Source organism: Salvelinus alpinus, chromosome 16 (genome assembly GCF_045679555.1).
Source record: "Salvelinus alpinus chromosome 16, SLU_Salpinus.1, whole genome shotgun sequence".
In the NCBI taxonomy this organism is placed as follows: Eukaryota; Metazoa; Chordata; class Actinopteri; order Salmoniformes; family Salmonidae; genus Salvelinus; species Salvelinus alpinus.
This window is the reverse complement of record NC_092101.1, coordinates 30,549,093-30,568,671: the sequence shown is the minus strand read 5'-3', so window position 1 is coordinate 30,568,671 and position 19,579 is coordinate 30,549,093. Positions and strand designations below refer to the sequence as shown.

Sequence of the window (19,579 nt, the reverse complement as noted above, 5' to 3'; positions counted from 1 at the left end):
AATTAAATACTGTATGTCCACTCGTTGTTTGCTGCTCACACAAGTGCTTTCAGTGACAGACAAATAACCTTTAAATCGACGTGATCTGCATTAGGCCACTGACGTAAGACCTTATCTTTCTAAATATGGCTTGTTATAGGACGAGTCAAGACTACGTATGGGAGTAGCAAAGAGTGAGTGAACCTAGTCTTCTCTACAGTTGCGACTTCTATTTTTGCCCAACTCTTATGCCAAGTTGTATGTATGTAAATACTGTCTTTTCCACATTAAAGCTGCAGTCTGTGGTAATAAACTAGTTGGAATAGTGTGTACTGGAGCATATCTTCTGTCACTGGCACTGTGACCTATACAGTGGGAGGTAAAATCAATATTTATACTGAGAGCAGTCCATAGTTAAGTAGTTTAATCTAGTGTCTGTAACTCTCTGTCATCCCGTTTCTCTGTTTATCAACAGATGAACTAATTAAATCAGAATTTTTTTGTGGTGATGTATTCAGTTTATACAGGGCAATGCAATGATTGGAATACATGGTCGTAGGAAACTGCATATTGCCTTAAATAGAATACGTACAGCTAGTGTGCTGATATTAGGATATGTATGTTTCCGAAACTGGTACATTTTACAGTATTGGCCTTTCGTTCATTTGGATAAATGCATGAAAGTAAGTAACCAACTCTGTTGATGCATTGTTTTATTCACAAATAAATGAATAAACGTGTCAAGAAAACAAATATGAAGATGATTATTATATAATAAATATTTAGCCATCATCATTGGAGGCGAGTAGGAGTAATGTTTTAACAAAACTTACAGAACCATATAATGATATCAATAGCATTACCAATAACCATATAATGATACAGTATCAATAGCTTTACCAATAACCATATAATGATATCAATAGCTTTACCAATAACCATATAATGATATCAATAGCATTACCAATAACCATATAATGATAAAGTATCAATAGGTTTACTTCATAAGCACATCAGGAAAGGATCAGCTGAAGCAAGTCGCTGAATCGCTCAAATGGGAGTGTGTGCGTGTCTGTGTGTGTCTGTTAGGGGTGGATAGAGAAGTAATTCCAGATTGTTTCTCCCTGTGTTGTGAATCAAAACATCACCTGGTCATGACTTTGTTGTCAGGTTAACAGAAGGCCAGTGAGTTACACCTTAGCAGGGCATGAACTGGCCACAGGTCAAGTAAAGACAGAAAAACAGAGTCAAACAAAAACATCAGTCAGGTGAAAGAAGCTTTTAACACCAATCCATTCAGAAACTATAATCTAATTTAACACTCAGTTTGAAGAAGTGCATTTTCATTATTGGTGTTTAAGCATGACTTAGCATGGAGCCCTTAATTAAAGCCAGACAGAGGGGACACAGGGAACTAACCAGGGTGAAATACCTAAATGCTTGTTTGAACCATTTGAATATTTTTAGAGATCTGGAAGATATTCCGTGTAAAGAAAGCAGACCCTCGCACAACAATGAAAATCAGAGAAAGGAGCATCCTTTCAGGAGCATATTTCTCCTGAAAAATTACATCTGACAGTTCTCTCCCTCTCCAATCGTCCCCTCGTCTCAAAAATAATCTATTTGTGATGCGTGTTGAAATAGTTATCTAGAACAATGGACCGAAAAAATAAAACCCCACCCACTCATAATGTTTTCTCTTCAAGACTACCTGCTCTTTCCCCTGACAGATTGACAAAATCTTACACATTCTTCAATCCGTCCTTGTTTCTCTCTCCATCTCCATCTATGCACCACATCTGTTCTCAGAACAGCCTATTTTCCCTCCTATCTTCTTCAGTGCACAGAGTGGGGTGGTGGTGCTCAACAGGGACAGATCCTGGATCAGTTTGGAGTGGAGGAACCTTCTGTATGAGTCTTTCTCCATCAAAGTGAAGATCTTCTGCTGGGCGTCATCGAAACAGGATAAGCCGGCAATAGACAGGTTCTGTCTGGTCTCCTCTCGCGTTGCTGAGTCCAGGTTCACCTGATAGGGAGAGGGAAAAAGAGATATACACTGTAAAAGTAATGCAATAAACCATGGATACTGTATCAACAAAATGTGCCACAAAAGTGCTATAAAAATCCAAAAGGACAATCCCATAGGAAAAACTACAGGTGTTTTTCGAAAGGGGGGACTCATTGAAGGAGAAATCCTCAGTTGAAACAATAACAAAGCGTGCTCTGTTTCGGTGAAAAAATGAGGGATGGAGAAATGTAACCACTCTCAAATTCATAGAATTCAAAATTATATGATGCTATAAAAATTATAGTTTAAACCATCTTTTGTGAGTGGCTCTCAGTTGGTATAGGTTGTGTTGCTCTTGTTAGCATAATATTTGCATATGTTCAGGCCGTCATTGTAAATAAGAATTTATTCTGTCTTGTCTGGTTAAATAATGAAATATAATAATTTTAAAAAGCCATAAACATGCCAATCATTATTCCCATTTGACCTCATTTGGAGAGTCTGCCTCAATGTACTGTTCGTAGATCTCTTTAGCTTTGACCGCCATCTTGTTTGGGGCAGACTTTTTGTATTCCTCGCAAGCGTTCCAGAATTCCAAGTTCTCCTGGCTGAGCTCTGACTTCAGGAACGCAGTAAACACTGTACGACCACCTGATAGACAGACAGACAAACAAACAGAGAAAGAGGTTAGGTCAGTCTTAGATCCTCTTACTTAGCATGTGTAACATCCAGAGATATTTCCTGGGTGCTGGGTTGAGTGTTCGATATGAAACCACACACTATTAAACAAATCCTAACTGCTTTTCTCTATTAGAAGGTAAGAGAGAGAGAGGGTGAGAGAGAGAGAGAGTGTGAGAGAGAGAGAGTGAGTGAGAGAGAGAGAGAGAGAGAGAGAGAGAGAGAGAGAGAGAGAGAGAGAGAGAGAGAGAGAGAGAGAGAGAGAGAGAGAGAGAGAGAGAGAGAGAGAGAGAGAGAGAGAGAGAGAGAGAGAGAGAGAGAGAGAGAATGAGAGTGAGAGTGAGAGTGAGAGAGAGAGAGGGTGAGAGAGAGTGGGAGGGAGAGAGAGAATCCCTCTGTAGGGAGTCAGTGATGACGGTCAAGGCCTGGATGGTTCTCAGGAGGCGTTGCTCCTGCTCTGTGTCCCAGCCTGGTCTCAGACTAGACGTAACATAGAAAAAGTAAAAACTATGATACGTTTGGTATGGTTACATAAGACAGATGGTTATTGAGGCAAAAACAAAAGTATGGTGGTTGGTTGGGGTGGATGGGTAGCCATATAAGGCAAACATCTAGCAAACCAAAGGTTGTGAGTTCAAATCTCATTACGGATAACTTTAGCATTTTAGCTAATTAGCAACTTCAACTACTTACTACTTTATAGCTACTTTTCAACTACTTATCATGTCAGCTAACCCTTGCCCTAACCCCTGAACTTAACCCTAACCTCTAACCCTAACCCCTAGCCTAGCTAACGTTAGACAGCTAACTAACGTTAGCAACCTAGTTGGAATTCATAACATATCATACATTTTGCTAATTCGTAACATATAGCACGTTTCGCAAATTCGTAACATATTGTACATTTTGCAAATTGGTAAAATATAACATGAATTGTAATTAGTAACATATCATACGAAATGGGTGCTTGACATATACAAATTATATATGGTGTCCCCACAAGGTGTCCCCACACACAGCCTGATACCACAGGGACTGTCAGCACACACACTGTTTGTTCACCAGCACCTGCCCGCAACTGCTAATAACCCAACAACCAGAATATACAGTTGAAGTCGGAAGTTTAACTACACCTTAGCCAAATACATTTAAACTCAGTTTCACAATTCCTGATGTTTAATCCAAGTAAAAATTCCCTGTTTTAGGTCAGTTAGAATCACCACTTTATTTTAAGAATGTGAAATGTCAGAATAATAGTAGAGAGAATGATTTATTTCAGCTTTTATTTATTTCATCACATTCCCAGTGGGTCAAAGTTTACATACACTCAATAGTATTTGGTAGCATTGCCTTTAAATTGTTTAACTTGTGTCAAACGTTTTCGGTAGCCTTCCACAAGCTTCCCACAATAAGTTGGGTGAATTTTGGCCCATTCCTCCTGTCAGAGCTGGTGTAACTGAGTCAGGTTTGTAGGCCTCCTTGCTCGCACATACTTTTTCAGTTCTGCCCACAAAAGTTATATGGGATTGAGGTCAGGGCTTTGGGATGACCACTCCAATACCTTGACTTTGTTGTCCTTAAGGCATTTTGCCTTAAAACTTTGGAAGTATGCTTGGGGTCATTGTCCATTTGGAAGACCCATTTGTAACCAAGCTTTAACTTCCTGACTGATGTCTTGAGATGTTTCTTCAATATATCCACATAATTTTCCTTTCTCAAGATGCCATCGATTTTGTGAAGTGCACCAGTCCCTCCTGCAGCAAAGCACTCCCACAACATGATGCTGCCACCCCCGTGCTTCACGGTTGGGATGGTGTTCTTCGGCTTGCAAGCCTCCCCCTTTATCCTCCAAACATAAAGATGGTCATTATGGCCAAACAGTTCCATTTGTTTCATCAGACCAGAGGGCATTTCTCCAAAAAGTACGATCTTTGTCTCCATGTGCATTTGCAAACCGTAGTCTGGCTTTTTTATGGCAGTTTTGGAGCAGTGGCTTCTTCCTTGTAGAGCGGCCTTTCAGGTTATGTCGATATAGGACTCGTTTTACTGTGGATATAGATACTTTTGTACCTGTTTCCTCTAGCATCTTCACAAGGTCCTTTGCTGTTGTTCTGGGATTGATTTGCAGTTTTCGCACCAAAGTACATTCATCTCTAGGAGACAGAACGCATCTCCTTCCTGAGCGGTATGACGGCTGCGTGGTCCCATGGTGTTTATACTTGCGTACTATTGTTTGTACAGATGAACGTGGTACCTTCAGGCATTTGTAAATTGCTCCCAAGGATGAACCAGACTTGTGGAGGTCTATATTTCTTCTTAGCTGATTTCTTTTGATTTTCCCGTGATGTCAAGCAAAGAAGCACTAAGTTTGAAGGTAGGCCTTGAAATACATCCACAGGTACACCTCCAATTGACTCAATTGATGTCAATTAGCCTATCAGAAGCTTCTAAAGCCATGAAATCATTTTCTGGAATTTTCCAAGCTGTTTAAAAGGCACAGTCAACTTACAGTACGTAAACTTCTGACCCACTGCAATTGTGATACAGTGAAGTATGAGTGAAATAATCTGTCTGTAAACAATTGTTGGAAAAAGTACTTGTGTCATGCACAAAGTAGATGTCCTAACTGACTTGCCAAAACTATAGTTTGTCAACATGAAATTTGTGGAGTGGTTGAAAAACAAGTTTTAATGACTCCAGCCTAAGTGTATGTAAACTTCCAACTTCAACTGTATGTGATAAAGTGGAAATCTGAGCCCCGCATCCGGCACTAACCCGCAAATATAGAAAATGTGTTGTAGAGTCAGAGACGGCAGAACGATATTTTGAAAGGGGGCACAGAATTTTTTCTGCTTATAATTTCCAAAATTTTGGTTGGTTATTTTTTAGTCAACTTGTCTACATGCATCTTCTCTTCTGTCATTACTTGTTATCCTAGAAAACTAAATAAACACTTGCTCAACAGAATGTCATAAATCGATGAAATTAATGCTTCAATCTAGTTGGCATGGTAAATTCTTTCATCTTTTCAAAGCAAAGATGTTTAGGGACGGGGAAGAAAATGCAATAAAAATTCCATGCAAAATGTGAAAATTACATCCGTTTGACCGGTTTTAAGGAAATTAAAAGCTGTGAAAACCACTCAACATGTTTATGTTAAGATTTCAGTTCACCTTGGAAGCATATTTTATGTGTTTGAAATACTATTAGCTTTTATGATGCTGATAAAGATAGCACCTTTACAGATGGTCCATAACCACTCATTACTTCTCTCAAGATCAGTGGTGTAGTGTTATTTTTTTGGGGTTGGCTACCAGAGATAATTGTTAAAAATTGTCAGAATTTCTCCTATATTTTTTTTCAATCAAAGTATAATTTTACAGCAAGAAATGCTTAATCTTGCAGAAGTTAGCCTAATATTATATTAGGCTATGTGAGAGGTTATAGACCTACAGTCAGATTTCAGTTTGGCTACTATTCCATTTAACCCATATGAGACTACAGTTCCCTTGATGTGCCATATTGAAGTCCCCGTCTTGTGACTGTGGAATTTGTATAGCGCCATACAATCATCACACAAAACATAGTCGGCACTGCTATCATCCTCTTTTCACCAAATCTTTCCCAAACATTGCTGTTCAGTCCCTCCCTTCTCTTTATTTTCAAGTCAACTCTCCATTTCACAGCTTTTCTCTCTTGAATACAAATCCAACATTTTTATTTTTGCCTCAGTGGATCGTCGTTAATGTCACGCCCTGACTTGTTATATTTGGTTTCTTTATTATTTGGTTAGGTCAGGGTGTGACTAGGGTGGTTTGTTTAGTTTGTGTATTTTCTATGGGTTTTTGTCTTGTCTTGGGTTTTTGTTATCTATGGGGATTTTGTATTGTCTAGGGGTAATTAGGTTGATGGTGGCCTGGATGGGTTCCCAATCAGAGACAGCTGTTTATCGTTGTCTCTGATTGGGGAGCCTATTTAGGTTGCCATTTTCCGACTTGGTTTTGTGGGTAGTTGTCCTTGTTAGTTGCCTGGATGCACTACGTTGGTGTCACGTGTCGGTTTGATATTTATTGTTTTTGTTGGCGACATCGGTAAATAAGTATGTACGCTCAAAACGCTGCGCCTTGGTCCACTCCTTTAAACGGCCGTGACAGTTAACTTTTTCTTCCCAAGTTCCCAAAAGCATTTGGTGTGTATTTGACATGTGTACAGTTAGGCACTAATGCCAGATAAAATAATGAACAAACTATGTAGCTTATAGATATGAATTTCACAATAATTTACATTTATGGATTTTGTGTATGCATTGTTTTCCATTTATTCAACCTGACCACCACCCACCCGCCCTTCATCCACACAATATTTAATGACCCTAAACCCTCCCGCCGCGTGGATATAACTGCGGGGACTGAGAGTTCTGGTTCATCCAGCGCATCACACACACACAGGGAGGGAGCAGAGCAGCAGGCGTCTAGGGGCTACCCAGCATACCCTCTAGACACATAGCACATGTCCAGAGCATGAAAACGTATCCGGAGAGCTGGCTGAAGTCCCCAACCACACAGGCATCATGACATCAGTCTTTAAACAGAACCCTAGAGAGTGATAAAGCCCATTGAATTTAATTGAGTTGGGGTCAGAGAGACAGGGGGAGAGGAGGTGAGGGAGATACAAATGTCACTCAAGTTTTGAAGAAATGTTGTTCCGTGGTCTGGCTTGGTAATAGGTCATGGTAGAGTTTTATCAGAGATTCAGGAATTCCAGCTTCAATTAAATTCAAAATCAATACATCTTTTCAATTCAGTAAACCACCATAACATTTGAGCAAGATCGACTCCCCAATCCTTCAGTATTCTAAAGATGTCTCTTTGATTTGTGAGAAACTCACCTTCACAATTCATCAGGTTGTTGAAGGACAGCTTCCATTTCTCCAAATCAGCAGGTGAAACTCTAAAACCAGAGAAATAACAATTATTATACTGTACACCTGTATTACTGGGAGAAACAATAATATTATTAATATTTCAGTACATCTCTTGTGTGATATCCCACAGTTCTTGACCTGCATATTGCTGATGACCTGTATTTTAATGATAGCCTACCAGTAGATGTCATATCTATCATCTTACATAATGTTCTTTACAACAGGACATACTGTATTTGACTACTGTATTTTCCATGAGCATCAGCCACACCAGATGCACCTCTTCGAGCTATTGAGTAACCAACCACTTATTTACATTACTCACCTATTTGAGCTAATGAGTAACCAACCATTTTAAAACATTATAAACTGGGTGGTTCGAGCACTGAATGCTGATTGGAGGGGGTGTGGTATATGGCCAATATACCACGGCTAAGTGCTGTTCTTACGCACAACGCATCACGGAGTGATTAGACACAACCATTAGCTGTGGTATATTGGCCATATACCACAAATCCTGAGGTACCTTATTTCTATTATAAACTGTTTACCAACATAATTAGAGCAGTATAAATACATGTTTTTGTCAAATAATGTTCTAAGAATGTTATTTAAAAACATTCTCAGCATCAACAAAACAATCTATCTTCTATCTTGTTAAATGTGTTTAGGTGTGTTGGTCGTGCCCACTAATTGGCCACAACTGATCTTAATGAATGCTTGTTTCCTTTGAAATAGGGTCTGTTTAAATAAACAAAAATGAACAATTCCCACAACTTCCAAGGAACCAAATGTGCTAGCTGGAAAAGGATTTTGGAACCTCACCCTGATAATTTGAATGGTATACTCATGGGTATTCTTAATATGGCTGTCAGTCTTGACTTGAAAGGGCACTTTTGTTCTACGGATTCTATTTCCATGGATTTTATTTCTCACTGTCAGTGTATAGTGAAAGACCTTTCGCAAATACAATTCAATTCAAAATAAAATTGTGGGAAAAAGGTTTGGAAAGCATATGCCTACTGCTGAAAAGAGAAATCAAATCAAATGCAAATCACATGCCCCGAAAACAAAGTGAAATGCATACTTTACAAGCCCTAAACCAACAGTGCAGTTCAAGAAGAGTTAAGAAAATATTTACCAAATAAACTCAAGTAAAAAATGATAAAAATTAACAACATAACAATAACGAGGCCATATACAGGGGGTACCGGTACCGACTCAGTGTGCGGGGGTACAGGTTAGAGGTAATTTGTACATGTAGGTAGGGGTGAAGTGACTATGCATAGATAATAAAGAGCGAGAAGCAGCAGTGTACAAAACAAATGGAGGGGTGGGGTCAATGTGGCCATTTGATTAATTGTTCAGCAGTCTTATGCTTTGGGGATAGAAGCTGTTAAGGAGCCTTTTGGTCCTAGACTTTGCGCTCCGGTACCGCTTGCCGTGCGGTAGCAGAGAAAACATACTATGACTTGTGTGACTGGAGTCTGACAATTTTATGGGCTTTCCTCTGACACTGCCTATTATATAGGTCTTAGATTGCAGGAAGCTTGACCCCAGTGATGTACTGGGCCATACGCACTATGGCCCAGTACTCTGCTACCCTCTGTAGCGCCTTACGGTCCGATGCTGAGCAGTTGCCATACCAGGCGGTGATGCAACCGGTCAGGATTCTCTCGATGGTGCAGCTGTAGAACTTTGAGGATATGGGGACCCATGCCAAATCTTTTCAGTCTCCTGAGGGGAAAAAGGTTTTGTCATGCCCTCTTCACGACCGTCTTGGTGTGTTTGGATCACTATAGAGCGTTGGTGATGTGGACACCAAGGAACTTGAAACTCGACCTGCTCCACTACAGCCCCGTTGATGTTAATGGCCTGCTCAGCCCGCCATTTCCTGTAGTCCACGATCAGCTCCTTTGTCTTGCTCACATTGAGGGGAGAGGTTTTTGTCCTGGCACCACACTGCCAGTTCTCTGACCTCCTCCCTATAGGCTGTCTCATCGTTGTCGGTGATCAGGCCTACCACTGTTGTGTCGTCAGCAAACTTAATGATGGTGTTGGAGTCATGTTTGGCCACACAGTCGTGGGTGAACAGGGAGAACAGGAGGGCAACACACCCCTGAGGGACCCCCGTGTTGAGGATCAGCGTAGCAGACATGTTGTTGCCTACCCTTACCAGCTGGGGTTGGCCCATCAGGAAGTAGAGTGAAGTGTTTAGTCCTTAGCTTAGTGATGAGCTTTGTAGGCACTATGGTGTTGAATGCTGAGCTGTAGTCAATGAACAGCATTCTCTCATAGTTGTTCCTTTTGTCCAGGTGGGAAAGGGCAGTGTGGAGTGCGATTGAGATTGCGCCGCTTCTGGGTGAGCATCTTCTTGTTTGCTTATGTAACGGATGTGAAATGGCTAGCTAGTTAGCGGTGGTGCACGCTAATAGCGTTTCAATCGGTTACGTCACTCGCTTTGAGACCTTGAAGTAGTGGTTCCCCTTGCTCTGCAAGGGCCGCGGCTTTTGTGGAGCGATGGGTAACGATGCTTCGTGGGTGACTGTTGTTGATGTGTGCAGAGGGTCCCTGGTTCGCGCCCGGGTCGGGGCGAGGGGACGGACATAAAGTTAAACTGTTACACTTATGGCCTTATAGAGTTGGTTGTGTGCGGTATTAGTGCCAGCATCGGTCTGTGGTGGTAAATAGATGGCTATGAATAATATCTGTCAGTATGAACTCGGATGAACAGAACTGTAATTCAAGGTAGCTCTGGCCTAGGCTACGCATATTCATGTTATCTTCATCATTGAATGAGTCAGTGCCACTGGAAAGTTGATTTAGTAGCCTACTGCAGTATACAGTGGATTCAGAAAGTACTTAGACCCCTTGACTTTTTACACATTTTGTTATGTTACAAAGGACATGTCCGTAGATCTCCGAGACAAGATTGTGTCGAGGCAAAGATCTGGGGAAGGGTACCAAAAAATTCATTGATGGTCCCCAAGAACACAGTGGCCTCCATGTTTCTTAAATGGAAGAAGTTTGGAACCACCAAGACTCCCCCTAGATCTGGCCGCTTGGCCAAACTGAGCAATCAGGGGAGAAGGGCCTTGGTCAGGGAGGTGACCAAGAACCTGATGGTCACTCTGACAGAGCTCCAGAGTTCCTCTGTGGAGGAGGGAGAAGCTTCCAGAAAGACAACCATCTCTGCAGCACTCCACCAATCAGGCCTTTATGGTAGAGTGGCCAGACGGAAGCCACTCATCAGTAAAAGGCACATGACAGCCCACTTGGAGTTTGTCAAAGGGTACCGAAAGAACTCTCAGACCATGAGAAACAAGATCCTCTGGCCTGATGAAACCAAGATTAAACTCTTTGGCCTAGATGCCAAGCACCACGTCTGGCACCATCCCTACGATGAAGCATGGGAGTGGCAGCATCATGCTGTGGGGATGTTTTTCAGCGGCAGGGACTAGGAGACTAGTCAGGATCGAGGGAAAGATGAACAGATCAAAGTACAGAGAGATCCTTGATGAAAACCTGCTCCAGAAAACCTGCTAAGAACCATTAAAATAATGGCGACGGAGGAGATGGATGCCATTTTATGGGGTCCTAACCAATTGTGCTATTGTGTTTTTTCACGTTATTTGTATATAATGTTTCTACCACTGTCTCTGATGACCGAAAAGAGCTTCTGGATATCAGGACAGAGATTACTCACCTTGTACTGGACAAAGATTTTTTCTTTAACGAGTCGGATATGAATGATTTACTTCAGACACCCAACAAGGCCCAAATTCCCGTCATTCTCATGAAGAAGAGATGTAGATATCGGGGACGTAGGTTGGGGTGCCTTGTCAGGATCCGACGGCGAGTGGATAATCTGCCTCTACCATCAGTCCTATTAGCCAACGTATAATCATTGAATAAAAAAATGGATGAGCTACGATCACGAATATCCTACCAACGGGACATTAATTGTAATATCTTATGTTTCACTAGTCGTGGCTGAATGACGACATGGATAACATACAGCTGGTGTGGTTTTCGCTGCATCGGCAAGACAGAACAGCTGCCTCCGGTAAGACAAGGGGTGGGGGTCTGTGTATATTTGTAAACAGCTGATGCACAAAATCGAATATTATCAAAGTCTCTAGGTTTTGCTCACCTGAGGTAGAGTATCTCATGATAAGCTGTAGACCACACTATTTACCAAGAGAGTTTATCTATTTTTTGTAGTTGTCTATTTACCGCCGCAAACGATGCTGGCACTAAGACCGCACTCAATGAGCTGTATAAGGCCATAAGCAAACAGGAAAACACTCATCCAGAGGCGGCACTCCTAGTGGCCAGGGACTTCAATGCAGGGAAACTTAAATCCGTTTTACCTCATTTTTATCAGCATGTTAAATGTGCAACCAGAGGGAAAAAAACTCTAGACCACCAAATCTGACAATAATTATATCCTCCTGATTCCTGCTTACAAGCAAAAACTAAAGCAGGAAGCACAGGTGACTCGCTCAATACAGAAGTGGTCAGATGACGCAGATGCTAAGCTACAGGACTATGTTCTGGGATTCCTCCTATGACATTGAGGATTGCACCACATCAGTCACTGGCTTCATCAATAAGTGCATCGATGACGTCATCCCCACAGTGACCGTACGTACAGTACATACCCAAACCAGAAGCTATGGATTACAGGCAACATCCGCACTGAGCTAAAGGGTAGAGCTGCTGCTTTCAAGGAGCAGGCCTCTGGAATCCTTTAAATTTCCCTGGGGGGTGCAAACAAAGGATCCGCTTCGGGAAAGTCGTATTCCTGGTCGTAATGCTGGTAGTGCTGGTGAGTTACCACCGCTCTGATATCCAATAGTTTTTCCCGGCTGCATGACATATTACCTCAACTACCTCGACTAACTTGTGCCCCCGCACAATGACTCTGTACCGGTCCCCCCTGTTTATAGCCTTGCTACTGTTATTTTACTGCTGCCCTTTAATTTGGAGACTTACATTTCCCTCACTAACTTTAAACATCAGCTATCTGAGCAGCTAACCGATCGCTGCACATAGTCCATCTGTAAATAGCCCACCCAATCTACCTACCTCATCCCCACATTGTTTTTATTTACTTTGCTGCTCTTTTGCACACCAGTATCACTACTTACACACCATCATCTGCTCATCTATCACTCCAGTGTTAATCTGCTAAATTGTAATTACTTTGCTATTATGGTCTATTTATTGCCTTACCTCATGTCATTTGCACACACTGTATATAGACTTTATTTTTTTTCTATTGTGTTATTGACTGTACGCTTGTTTATTCCATGTGTAACTGTGAGCTGTGTAAAAAAAAAAAAAAAAAAAAATACAGTGAATGCTTACTTACAAGCTCTTAACCAACAATGCATTTTTAAGAAATATAAGTGTTAAGTAAAAGAATAGATAAGTAGAAAAAATTGAAAAATAACTAATAATTAAAAAATATATATATTTTTTTATTTCACCTTTATTTAACCAGGTAAGCTAGTTGAGAACAAGTTCTCAATTACAACTGCGACCTGGCCAAAATAAAGCAAAGCAGTGCGACGGAAACAACAGAGTTACACATGGAATAAACAAAACATAGTCAATTATACAGTAGAACAAAAGAAAACAAAAAGTCTATATACAGTGAGTGCAAATGAGGTAAGATAAGGGAGTTAAGGCAATAAATAGGCCATGGTGGCGAAGTAATTACAATATAGCAAGTAAAACACTGGAATGGTAGATGTGCAGAAGATGAATGTGCAAGTAGAGATACTGGGGTGCAAAGGAGCAAGATAAATAAATAAATACAGTATGGGGATGAGGTAGGTAGATAGCCCATCTGTAAACAGCCCATCTATGTACAGGTGCAGTAATCTGTGAGCTGCTCTGACAGCTGGTGCTTAAAGCTAGTGAGAGAGATACGTGTTTCCAGCTTCAGAGATTTTTGCAGTTCGTTCCAGTCATTGGCAGACGAGAACTGTAAGGAAAGACGACCAAAGGAGGAATTGGCTTTGGGGGTGACCAGTGAGATATACCTGCTGGAGCGAGTGCTACGAGTGGGTGCTGCTATGGTGACCAGTGAGCTGAGATAAGGTGGGGCTTTACCTAGCAGAGACTTGTAGATAACCTGTATCCAGTGGGTTTGGTGACGAGTATGAAGCGAGGGCCAACCAACGAGAGCGTACAGGTCGCAATGGTGGGTAGTGTATGGGGCTTTGGTGACAAAACGGATGGCACTGTGATAGACTGCATCCAGTTTGTTGAATAGAGTGTTGGAGGCTATTTTATAGATGACATCACCGAAGTCGAGGATGGGTAGGATGGTCAGTTTTACGAGGGTATGTTTGGCAGCATGAGTGAAGGATGCTTTTTTGCGATATAGGAAGCCAATTTTTGGATTGGAGATGCTTAATGTGAGTCTGGAAGGAGAGTTTACAGTCTAACCACACACCTAGGTATTTGTAGTTGTCCACGTATTCTAAGTCAGAGCAGGGCGAGCATGCACGGGCAGGTACGGGCGAGCAGGTGCGGGCAGTGATCGGTTGAATAGCATGCATTTCGCTTTACTTGCATTTAAGAGTTGTATGGCATTGAAGCTCGTCTTGAGGTTAGTTAACACATTGTCCAAAGAGGGGTCAGAAGTATACAGAATGGTGTCGTCTGCGTAGAGGTGTATCAGAGAATCACCAGCAGCAAGAGCAACATCATTGATGTATACAGAGAAGAGATTCGGCCCGAGGATTGAACCCTGTGGCACCCCCATAGAGACTGCCAGAGGTCCGGACAACAGGGCCTCCGATTTGACACACTGAACACTATCGGACAAGTAATTGGTAAACCAGGCGAGGCAATCATTTTAAAAACCAAGGCTGTCGAGTCTGCCAATAAGAATGTGGTGATTGACAGAGTCGAAAGCCTTGGCCAGGTCAATGAATACGGCTGCACAGTAATGTCTCTTATCGATGGCGGTTATGATGTTGTTTAGGACCTTGAGCGTGGCTGAGGTGCACCCATGACCAGCTCTGAAACCAGATTGCATAGTGGAGAAGGTACGGTGGGATTCGAAATGGTCGGTAATCTGTTTGTTAACTTGGCTTTCGAAGTCCTTAGAAAGGCAGGGTAGGATAGATATAGGTCTGTAGCAGTTTGGGTCTAGAGTGTCTCCCCCTTTGAAGAGGGGGATGACCGCGGCAGCTTTCCAATCTTTGGGAATCTCAGACGACACGAAAGAGACCTTGAACAGGCTAGTAATAGGGGTTGCAACAATTTCGACAGATAATTTTAGAAAGAGAGGGTCCAGATTGTCTAGCCCGGCTGATTTGTAAGGGTCCAGATTTTTCAGAACATCAGCTATCTGGATTTGGGTAAAGGAGAAATGGTGGGGGCTTTGGCGGGTTGCTGTGGAGGGTGCCGGGCAGTTGACCGGGGTAGGGGTAGCCAGGTGGAAAGCATGGCCAGCCGTAGAGAAAAGCTTATTGAAATTCTCAATTATAGTGGATTTAGTGGTGACCGTGTTTCCTAGCCTCAGAGCAGTGGGCAGCTGGGAGGAGGTGCTCTTATTCTCCATGGACTTTACAGTGTCCCAGAACATTTTTGAGTTAGTACTACAGGATGCAAATTTTTGTTTGAAAATGCTAGCCTTAGCTTTCCTAACTGCCTGTGTATATTTGTTCCTAACTTCCCTGAAAAGTTGCATATCACGGGGCTGTTCGATGCTAATGCAGAACGCCACAGGATGTTTTTGTGCTGGTCAAGGGCAGACAGGTCTGGAGTGAACCAAGGACTATATCTATTCCTAGTTCTACATTTTTTGAATGGGGCATGCTTATGTAAGATGGTGAGGAAGGCACTTTTAAAGAATAGCCAGGCATCATCTGACGGGATGACGTCAATGTCATTCCAGGATACCCCGGCCAGGTCGATTAGAAAGGCCTGCTCGCAGAAGTGTTTTAGGGAGCGTTTGACAGTGATGAGGGGTGGTCGTTTGGTCGCAGACCCATTACGGATGCAGGCAATGAGGCAGTGATTGCTGAGATCTTGATTGAAAACAGCAGAGGTGTATTTGGAGGGCGAGTTGGTTATGATGACATCTATGAGGGTGCCCGTGTTTACAGATTTGGAGTTATACCTGGTAGGTTCATTGATAATTTGTGTGAGATTGAGGGCATCAAGCTTGGATTGTAGGATGGCCGGGGTGTTAAGCATGTCCCAGTTTAGGTCACCTAGTAGCACGAGCTCAGAAGATAGATGGGGAGCAATCAATTCACATATGGTATCGAGGGCACAGCTGGGGGCAGAGGGAGGTCTATAGCAAGCGGCAACAGTAAGAGACTTGTTTCTGGAAATGTGAATATTTAGACTGTAAGGTCTACCTGTACCTGTTGTACTCAGCACATTTAACAAATAACATTTGATTTGGGGTGAAGGTTCACCTTCCAACAGGACAACGACCCTAAGCACACAGCCAAGACAACTCAAGAGTGGCTTCGGGACGAGTCCCTGAATGCCCTTGAGTGGCCCAGCCAGAGCCCGGTCTTGAACTCGATCAAACATCTCTGGAGAGAGCTGAAAAACAGTGCAGTGACGCACCCCATCCAACCTGACAGAGCTTGAGATGATCTGCAGAGAAGAATGGGAGAAACTCCCCAAATACAGGTATGCCAACCTTGTAGCGTCATACCCAAGAAGACTCGAGGCTGTAATTGCTGCCAAATGTGCTTCAACAAAGTATTGAGTAAAGGGTCTGAATACTTATGTTAATCTGATATTTCGTTTAATTGTTTTATACATTTGCAACATTTAGTTGTCATCGTGGGGTATTTTGTGTGGATTTATGAGAAAAAAAAATTAAAATTATAACGTTTAGAATAAGGCTGTAACGTATCAAAATGTGGCAAAGGTCAAGCGGTCTGAATACTTTCCAAATGCACTGTATAATAGTTATAAACTGTACAATCTGTGTGTTTCCCTTCTTTTTATTGGCCCTGGGCCAGGTCAAGGTTCGGTATCTCAAAATCATCTTAAGGCTAAATTCATCTTAGAATCGTAGGATCCTATTTTCAACAATGAACTTAGCCTTAGATGTGTTTATATTTATCTGTGTGACAGTGTCAGAGTAGCCACTAATTTTGATAATTTGTGTAGTATTAAAATTTGTGTAGTATTATCCTGTCTTGTAGGCCTAAGATTTTCCCACTATATGTATAAATCCTAAAAATGCTTCTGCTGAACTGTATGCGACTAGGCCAATGCAATTACAGAATGCTTTATATTAAAGGATTTGTTTTTTAACGAAAGTACCATTTACATTTTTGAACTCAAAGTAAAATGAGTTCACCTACATTGGCTACAATCAGATTATCAAAGTTGATCAATATTAATGCAAACTGTGAGGTTGCAATTAAGGGGTTGTGTTCGTTTTTTCTCATCATGAGGGCACTGATTAGATTTTGTGCTAATGAAATAAAAAGTCAGGCTGGATATTGTCTATGCTGACTAGTTTAGGGACAACAGATGCAAAAACTGGTCGAATCAACTTTGTTTCCACGTCATTTCAACAACAAAAATAAATGTGATGATGTTGAATCAACGTTGAAAGCTGATTGGAGGTAAGGGAATTTAGTATTTTCACCCAACCTTTCACCTAAATACATGGACATGGTGACATGTTTTGTTTATTTCACGTTGAATTCACGTGAGTTGACAACTTAACCAAATGTAAATCAAAACTAGGTGTAGACCTGCATTAAAACCTATTTACCCACGTGTACAATGGGTATTGCCTTGAGAGCATTATTCCCCATGGTGTGATAAATTAATTTAATGGAGTCTGAAGGCTATTTTATCTATGATATATAAACGCAACAATTTCAACGATTTTACTGAGTTACAGCTCATATAAGGAAATCAGTCAATTGCAATAAATTTATTTGGCCCTAATCTATGGATTTCACATGACTGGGCAGGGGCACAGACATGGGTGGGAAGGTATAGGCCCACCCACTGGGGATCCAGGCCTTGCCAATCAGAAAGAGTTTGGTCGCGACTTATGGTAGAGAAATTAACATAAATTTCTCTGGCCACAGTTCTGGTGGACATTCCTGCAGTCATCATCACAATTGCATGTTCCCTCAACTTCAGACATCTGTGGCATTGTGTTGTGAGACAAAACTGCACATTTTAGAGTGGCCTTTTATTATCCCTATCACAAGGTGCACCTGTGTATTGATCGTGTTGTTTAATCAGCTTCTTGATATGCCACACCTGTCAGGTAGATGGATTATCTTGGCAAAGGAGAAATGCTCACTAACAGGGATGTAAACAAATTTGTCCACAACATTTGAGGGAAATCAGTTTTTTGTGCTTTTGGAACATTTCTTGGATCTTTTATTTCAGCTCACGAAACATGGCACCAACACTTGTTGTGTTAATATTTTTGTTCAGTCTGTATGATAATGAGTATCAAGATTTTATTTGCTGCTCACATTTAACAGGTCTCCCTGGTAAAATAGATCCTTAATCTCAAAGAGATGTCCTTTATAAATAAATCAATACATTCAAAGTGTCACTATTCTCCTGTACACTCACCCCTTGACAGCGGTCGTCTTCTCTTTGACCTGTTTCTGGTCTGTTGGAAACTCAGGCTTCTGGAGCAGAAAGCCAATCTTGTGTTTGATGTCTTTGGCACTGAGGGAGGAGAGAGAGTGGGTAATGTTTGCCTACAGAATGTATTAAAACATCTCACAGTCGTGTGTCCTATTATATGTAATGCACTTACTGTATAACAGAACCAAGATGCCTGGCACACAAGGCTCGTATTCAACATACATTACTGTCTGAAAATATCCCATTGCAGCACAGACATGACATCTTTCAATTGTTAGAATCTCACATGACATGTTGCATTACTTTTGTTGCATCAAATTTTAAACCTAGCATTTTCCAACTGTTATTGTTGCATTTATCCTCTTCCATACAACTCAATACATGTTCCATACATGTTGATAGTGATCTACAACAACATGCTAACAAAGTAGAATAACCATCTTACCTTTTTAAGCAGGTTGCTGGCAGTGTTGCTAATCCCTTACACATGTTGTATGTTTGCTCAATCCAAATCTAGGAGAATGATTTGCAGTGGTTTGGAGTTAAGAGGAGAAGTCTGTAAGTATGACTGTTAGTCCTCTCAGTGTTTCAGTGGTATGCTGTGTCTTGGTGAAATCTCCTACAGTTGGGGTTTTATACAGCCACTGTGCTCACACACAGATGGAGAGCCAATCACAGCCCTCACTGGGCTAAGTATGCTCGATCAATTCTCTCAAAGAGGGAAAATAATATGAGCCGGTATTTGTCAGTGACTGCTTGTTACCCCCTGAAAGGTAAGGCTCTTTAGTATAAAGCCAGACTTATAAAGCCAGGTGCAGGGCATTAAGACATTGTTTCTATGCTGTAGCCTTCCCAACTGTAGGCATACTGGTAACTGCCAAAATAAAGGAAACACTTGGGAATAAAAAGTACACTACATACACTACACTACAAGTATGTAGACACCTGCTCGTCGAACATCTCATTCCAAAATCATGGGCATTAATAAGGACTTGGCCCCCTTTGCTGCAACAGCCTCCACTCTTCTGGAAAGGCTTTCCACTAGATTTTGGAACATTGCTGCAGGGATTTGCTTCCATTCAGCAACAACAGCATTAGTGAGGTTGGGCACTGATGTTGGGTGATTAGGCCTGGCTCACAGCCGGCGTTACAATTCATCCCAAAGGTGTTCGTGGGGTTGAGGTCAGGGCTCTGTGCAGACCAGTCAAGTTCTTCCACACCAATCTCAACAAACCATTTCTCTATGGACCTCGCTTTGTGCACTGTCATGCTGAAACAGGAAAGGGCCTTCCCCAAACTGTTGCCACAAAGTTTGAAGCACAGAATCGTCCAGAATGAACCATGAAAAACAGCCTCAGACCATTATT

The 19,579-nt window shown here is 41.7% G+C and overlaps 1 protein-coding gene across 1 annotated transcript; it reads right to left on the bottom strand.

Moving 5' to 3' along the window:
- Nucleotides 1–675: 675 nt before the first annotated feature.
- rgs4 (regulator of G protein signaling 4) lies at nucleotides 676–18,814 on the bottom strand. The gene is made up of 5 exons (XM_071345900.1): nucleotides 18,658–18,814; nucleotides 18,195–18,293; nucleotides 7,554–7,615; nucleotides 2,475–2,638; nucleotides 676–2,005 (listed from the first exon to the last, which is right to left on the bottom strand). Exons 1-5 carry the CDS (start codon nucleotides 18,699–18,701, stop codon nucleotides 1,766–1,768), a joined length of 609 nt encoding a protein of 202 aa, XP_071202001.1. The 5' UTR covers nucleotides 18,702–18,814; the 3' UTR covers nucleotides 676–1,765.
- Between the last annotated feature and the right edge of the window lie 765 nt (nucleotides 18,815–19,579).

Coding starts and splice junctions, on each gene's coding strand:
- rgs4 (XM_071345900.1), bottom strand. CDS start 18,701: ATGTGTAAGGGATTAGCAACACTGCCAGCAACCTGCTTAAAAAG. Junction 7,616..18,194: donor AAGACGACCGCTGTCAAGGG/GTGAGTGTACAG, acceptor CTCTGGTTTTAG/AGTTTCACCTGCTGATTTGG. Junction 2,639..7,553: donor CAACCTGATGAATTGTGAAG/GTGAGTTTCTCA, acceptor TCTGTCTATCAG/GTGGTCGTACAGTGTTTACT.